The 7,500-nt window shown below is 38.8% G+C and overlaps 1 protein-coding gene across 3 annotated transcripts in view; it reads left to right on the top strand.

Moving 5' to 3' along the window:
* mon2 (MON2 homolog, regulator of endosome-to-Golgi trafficking) overlaps window positions 1-7,500 on the top strand; it is an 84,800-nt gene that overhangs the window by 12,623 nt on the left and 64,677 nt on the right. For all 3 annotated transcript variants that reach the window (XM_079810182.1, XM_079810181.1, XM_079810180.1), the window contains exons 5-8: window positions 1,340-1,469; window positions 4,141-4,238; window positions 6,952-7,077; window positions 7,179-7,376. In XM_079810182.1, coding sequence (XP_079666308.1) covers window positions 1,340-1,469; window positions 4,141-4,238; window positions 6,952-7,077; window positions 7,179-7,376 — 552 coding nt within the window. The remainder of the gene's footprint in view (window positions 1-1,339; window positions 1,470-4,140; window positions 4,239-6,951; window positions 7,078-7,178; window positions 7,377-7,500) is intronic.

Genomic DNA, 7,500 nt, shown 5'->3' with positions numbered 1-7,500 from the left:
GGCGAGACTTTTATTATGACACAGTCGCAGGCGGGACTTTTATTATGACACAGTCTCCGGCGGGACTTTTATTATGACACCGTCGCCAGCGGGACTTTTATTATGACACCGTCGCCAGCGGGACTTTTATTATGACACCGTCGCCAGCGGGACTTTTATTATGCCACAGTCTCCGGCGAGACTTTTATTATGACACAGTCGCCGGCGGGACTTTTATTATGACACAGTCGCCGGCGGGACTTTTATTATGACACCGTCGCCAGCGGGACTTTTATTATGCCACAGTCTCCGGCGAGACTTTTATTATGACACAGTCGCCGGCGGGACTTTTATTATGACACAGTCTCCGGCGGGACTTTTATTATGGCACAGTTGCGTGTTAATGATGTTGTGGCGTTACTCTGTGTGTTCTCTCAGCGGCTGCTATGACACTTGTTCACACTGCAGTGAGAGTAAAGCGTTTCTGCAAAATAAAACCAGAAACCGAGAGTAACGCAGATATGATGTCATCGACAGGCCACGCCCTCACACGTCCCGGTTCATTGGCTAAAATAGCATGTCACGATTTACCAATAGTGGGGAACATTTGGGATATTGTAAGCACTCAACTGAACACAATATATAACACTGGCCTAGTGGTGTTTGGATATTTTACTGAAGAAATGTTACATAGTGCACCTTTAATGTTAATTCGAAAATGCATTTATTTATTTATTCATAGTATTATAGCATATTGTTGAATATAAACTTTTTAGTCTATTTTAATTTTGTTTAGTACAACAAAGCAAGTATATATTTATAACATCCGCCATTTATTGGTTATCGGACATAAGTTAAAAATACTTATCTATTAAAATAAATTAATTAACATATTTTATTATAAGGAATCTCGTGTTCAATGTGACATACTCACAGTTAAAATCCTGCACCATCCAAAATATTTCCTGACACCTAACGATGGACATCATCTGCACGATTACGATGTTCTCATTAGCATATGCCCGCCCACATTTACATATCAAGCTGTTTAGCATACTCGGAACAACTCAAACTAGAAAATATGGGAAAAAAATTGAGATTGTTATTGATTTCCAGGTTTGGAAAAATGTACAAATTCGTGAACATTTCTATCACTAGATATAAATATGTATAGTGTTGTCAGCTTAAATATTTAAAATAATAAATTGCACTGGAAAGTTCATGTAAAAATGATGGACCGAACGGATGTCAGGGGGAACGTCTGAGACCCTTCGCTATCTCTAGAAGCGCATGTTATTCAGCTAGTGTAACCGAAACCCCTCGCCGTCTTTGCCAATGTTGCTTTTGTGCTTGATCTCAGGCAATCGTCCTGTGTTTCCGGCTGCACTTCACTAAAGACAACATCACCAACAACACTGCGGCCGCCACCGTCAGACAGGTCGTGACTGTGGTGTTCGAGAGGATGGTGGCGGAGGACGAGAGATTCAAAGGTGAAGGACAGTTTTTATGGCCTGCGGGAATGTTTGTATTGAGACAGAGTGTATTTAGGCCACGCCCACACCGGGGGGGAAAACAATCCAACGCTCTCCATTGACTTTGCATCAGTGAGGCGGCATCCTTGTCATTTCGGACTTATAAAACAAAAACAGAACAATGTCTAAAAGCGGATATGTGACAAAGTGTACAGCAAACAAGCTAAAAAACACAGAAATACGTTTTTATAAGAAGTCGACCCAAAAATACAAGAGTTTAACCCTTAATGTGGCGTTCACACCGGACGCGATTCGCGCGAATAATTCGCGCTAATCGCGCGAAGGTGGACGCGTGTACATTTTGAGTTTACTCGCGCGAATCGCGCGTGACATTCACTGCACAACAGATGCGAATTCGCGTCATGGGCGGGGCTTCCGCCAGTAGCTCGTCTCGTTGAGAAATGGCTGACATGGGCTGTGTTTACATGTCTTTTTTTTTGTTCATATCTACTGTTAATGTGTGACAAAACGCAGTTTTAAGACTTTTTCAGTCGATAATGTAGTTGTTTAAAGCTCAAATCTGTGGTTTATTTATATAAACAGTGCCTATTTGAACATTTTATCTGCCGTTGTCGGAGCTGTGAGCTCCAGCGGACAGCGGCGCTCAGCGCACGTGAAAGCCGGCGAGGGCAACCTTTCCTCGGCCAGTCCTTCTGCCGTCTCCCGCTGGCTCTGATGTCTCTGTGGTGTCTCGAGCTATAATTCGTCTTGTAACGGCCGATCTTTGGTCTCATGGATCTATAATTTGTTCCCTGGCAAATCGTTTAGGCTGAGGGCAAAGATAAGTTTCATTACTTTATATTTTTAGGCTATAACTGTAAGTTGCAGTTGTAACGTTAGCCTACTAGCACTGACTTTGAATGACTGCATTGTTTGCTTTATTTCATGTATAGCTTGTTATACATTACTTATACTTTTGTATTATTGATCATACATAAACTTGCATTTAACAAAAAGAGACTGGGTTGTGTTTCATGTCATTTAATGTTATCACAGTGATAATCATATTGTCACTACTAGAGCAAGCTCCTGATTGGTTAACGCGGCGCGAAATATCCGCCAAAGTTCAGATTTTTCAACTTGAGCCTTTCGCGCAATTCATGCGATTCGCGCGAATCGCGCGTTCAAAACGCTCAAGTCGCGTCCTTCTCGCCGCCTCAATCGCGCGAATCGCGCGAATCTCGCCGCCTCATTCGCGCGAATCGCGCCGCAGAATGCCATTTCGCGTCTCTGCATTGACTTAACATGTAAATCACTCGCGCGAATCGCGTCCGGTGTGAACGCACCATTAGAGTTACCCCCCTTTTTGAGCATTTCGTGAAAATGCACTACCCAAACTTAAATGGTTGTAATTCATGAACCCTTTGGACTAAAGACTTATGGTTGGTCTCTTTTAAAAGAAGACACTTATATTATAGAATGAAATTATATAAAAGTTATTGAAATTTAAGTTTATTGTTATAAAAATATAATAAAATAAATATTATTTATTTTATTAAAAAATATATAAATTAATATAGGTTTCAGCCTAAAAAAGACAGAAAGGCAAAGCCAAAATTCTAACCAAGTTGTGTTCAAAATATTAGGTCAAAAACTCAAAAAATAAGTTTTCTGTAAGACTTTTAGCTGCATAACCTCCGAAAATCCTCTAGGGGTTAGACACACGATATTGGTGATTCCCAAAGATTGATCTGGCAGATATTCTCTATATATAATATTATTTTCTGAATATTTTTGGCTAAATACTAGAATCAATGTTTATGTTATGAACTTTTAGCATGAAAATCAAAGTTTGAATGATTAAAAGTGTGGTTGTTGACTTTTTGTTACAAAGGTGAAAACTCCTGTAATGATACAGATTTTTTTGATGCAAACTCTTGTCACTCTTGTCATATATTAATCCATTACTCTTCCAAAATATATACATTTTCTGCAAAATCATCAACAAATATGTATTCTTGAGCCTTAGACCTTTCCAATGATATATAGTTTGTCATGACTAGATTAGGATTTAATAGTAATATAGTGAAGTAAATGTAGAATGCCCGTATACGGGCAAGTGACAGTTAAGAGTTTAAGGAGACAAAAGTGGATAAAGGCAGTAAAACGTGACGCTTCAGCAGAAGAATGGGGACATTTTGGGATCCTGACACTCAGTATGCCTCAGTATGACTATGTGTACAGTAAATATGTTGTCACTGTTAAGTCAAATATCCAAATGTCAGTTTTATATATGATATTTCCTGTCTCTGATGACGTTCTCCTCCAGTGTGTGTACATCTCAGTGTAATATAACGCGTCTCAATGGCCTGAATCCACTTTTTTATCCTTAAACGCTCGTTTTTTGGGTCAATAGATTATAAAAACGTCTGGGTTTTTGGTTGTGGGTTTTGTTTAGCTTGTTTGCTGTACACTTTGTCACATATCAGCTTTTAGACATTGTTCTCTTTTTTGTTAAAAGTCCGAAATGACAAGGCAAAGTCAATGGAGACGGTTTGATTGTTTCCCCCCCGGTGGGCGTGGCCTTCAGATTATGACGCGTGTCGCTCTGTCTCTATTGCATTTCCTGCTGTGTCCAGAGCCCTGTTGCTTGTTTCTTTATGTGTGTGTTTTCCTCGGCTCACCGCAGGTCTGACGGAAGAACCTCCGGCTGTCCAGGGCAACAGTAACCGGCGCTCGGTCAGCACGCTGAGACCCAGCGCTAAAGACGCGTACATGTTGTTCCAGGTGCGGCTTCTTTCCAGTACGGTCCATCAGTTGCTAGGGGTTTAACAATACACTCCAGGGCCTTTTCTGGGTCAAAATGGTTTCGGTGGTGGATGAACACGGCCACACACACACACACACACACACACACACACACACACACACACACACACACACACACACACACACACACACACACACACACACACACACACACACACACACACACACACACACACACACACACACACACACACACACACACACACACACACACACACAGTACGAAGTACACTCTACCCATGTGAAATGCGAGCCCTGTTCTGACAATAACACATTACAGTAGGGATGGGTAAAAAATATAGATTTCTCGATTTTAATCAATTCTCACTTTTACAAAACAATATTGATTCTTAAAGGGTTAGTTCATCCAAAAATGTAAATTCTGTCATTAATTACTCACCCTCATGTGGTTGGACACCCGTCAGTCCTCCGTTCATCTTCAGACACAAATGAAGATATTTTAGTGTAAATCTGATGCTCTGAAAGGCCTCCATTGGCTCAATGGCACGGTTCACTCTCAAGACCTTTAAAAGGCACTAAAGACGTCGTTACAAAGTCCATCTCACTACAGCGGCTCTAAAATAACTTTATAAATCGGCGAGAATAGTTTTTGTGCGCAAAAAAACCCTAAATAACGACTTACATAGTGATGACGATTTCAAAACACGGCCTCATGAAGCTTCGAAGCGTTATGAATCAGTGAGTCGAATCATGATTCAGATCGTGTGTCAAACTGCTGAAATTTGGCGATTCAAACTACTGAATCGACTCACTGATTCATAACGCTTCGAAGCTTTTTTTGCGCACAAAAACTATTCTCATCGATTCATAAAGTTATTGTAGAGCCACTGTAGTGAGATGGACTTTGTAACGACGTCTTTAGTGTCTTTTAAGGGTCTTGAGAGTGAACCGTGCCATTGAGCCAATGGAGGCCTTTCAGAGCATCAGATTTACACTAAAATATCTTCATTTGTGTCTGAAGATGAACGGAGGTCTGACGGGTGTCGAACGACATGAGGGTGAGGAATTAATGACAGAATTTTCATTTTTGGGTGAACTAACTCTTAAAATTGCAAGAATCGATTAGTCTATTGTTTTTTTTTTTTTACAAAATTCAAAAACAAACATGAACGGATCTTCTATTCCGCCTTAATACCAGTAACAGCGCGAAATAAAATAAATAAACACGAATGAGCTTCTGAAAGTGTGTTAAAAGATACAGGACAACTTACTGAAATCCGTATCATGTCACATGGAATCGCTCAATCAGTGTTTCAACCGCAGAAAGATGTCAGTAAAACGGCTTTCAAGTAAACAATGTCACGTAACGTCATTACCTCAGAAAAACCATATCCAGTGTCCATAAACTCGTTAGTCAGCTAGAAAAATTAACTCTAGAGAGCACTTTGCTAATTATATGCACCACATTACATAGGATATTCATTGTCAATATTCTTCAATATTTAATAAATCTGGCAAGTTTTTATGACAGCCACCCTTTAAATGTTTATATTTCAAAAAAAACTAATTGGAGTAGAATTATGATTATGTAATTGTAAAGTTAATTTTATAACTTTATTATTATATATATATTATGGCTGTCAAAAGATTAATCGCGATTAATCGCATCCAAAATAAAAGTTTGTGTTTACATAATATATGTGTGTGTACTCTGTTAATTATTATTTATATATAAATACACACACACATTCATGTATATATTTAAGAAATATTTGCATGTATATACTGTATATACATTTATATAATCTATAATATATATAAATGTTTTATATATAAAAATAATATTTTTTTCTTAAATATATACATGCTTGTGTGTGTATTTATATATAAATAATAATTAACAGAGTACACACACATATATTATGTAAACACAAACTTTTATTTTGGATGCGATTAATCTTTTGACAGCCCTAATATATATATATATATATATATATAAAAAAAACAAAATTTAGTGTCATTTAAGTGTTAGTATACAAATCAGTTAATTTTTACCTTCAATATTAGTAGGCTAATGTATATCAACTGACTCCCATAGTTTACAACATTAGTTCAGAAATTTGTTTTCCTTGAGAAAATTTTCCATGTATTATACCTGATACATATCCCAAATAATCGATATTGAATCGAATCGAAAATCGAATCGAATTGTGAAATTTGTGTCAATACCCAGCCCTACATTACAGTGCTCCAGACTACGACCAAATGCTTATAATTTTGCCACAACCAGATGTTTTTAAAAAACAAACAAAAAAGTGAATTGAGCTCTTTCGTGTATTTTTTATGTCAAAAACAAAATGTCAAAATGTCAGTTCAAGTGACAGTCGGTTGTGTAATGCTTAAATGCTTAATGTATTACGATTGAACTAAACTCATTAGATTTTAGGAGACTAAAACTACTGTAGATTTAAAATCTTATGATATTTAGTCGACTAAAACTAGACTAAAACTAAAAACAATTCATGTGACTAAAATATGACTAAAACTATATGGCATTTTAGTCAAAAGACTATGACTAAAACGAAATCAAAATGAACACTGATTGATATCACGATTTATTTATCATGTAAAAATGTATACTGGTGTTATCGTGGACGGTATAATATGGCACACCCCTACTTTCCATACATATAAATGTCCCTTTCTGCAGGATTTGTGTCAGTTGGTGAACGCCGACGCCCCCTACTGGTTAGTGGGAATGACGGAGATGACCCGCACGTTCGGCTTAGAGCTGCTGGAATCGGTTTTAAACGACTTTCCTGAAGTTTTCCTGCAGGTAAACACCACACATCCTGATGAAAACAAACCCGCTGGCTGGTAAATAAACACGAGGAAATGACCGTCCGATCGCTCCCCTAACCCCCTGTGTTGTTGCAGCATCAGGAGTTCAGTTTCCTGTTGAAGGAGCGCGTGTGTCCGCTGGTCATCAAGCTGTTCTCTCCCAACATCAAGTTCCGGCAGGGCAGCTGTTCCAGCGCGGCGTCTCCAGCGCCCGTGGAGAAGCCGTATTTCCCCATCTGCATGAGACTGCTGCGGGTCGTCTCGGTCCTCATCAAACACTTCTACAGCCTCCTGGTGAGACAGGCAATATCTAATGCTAATGATTAGGGCTGCGCAATATATCGGAATTATCGCAAATGTACATATCGCAATTAGTGTTAGACCGATAGATCGGGCCGATATTTGCGTGTATCAAGGC

The sequence above is a fragment of the Gobio gobio genome (assembly GCF_949357685.1).
Source record: "Gobio gobio genome assembly, chromosome: 25".
Taxonomy (NCBI): Eukaryota; Metazoa; Chordata; class Actinopteri; order Cypriniformes; family Gobionidae; genus Gobio; species Gobio gobio.
This window is presented reverse-complemented; position numbering and strand designations above follow the sequence as displayed.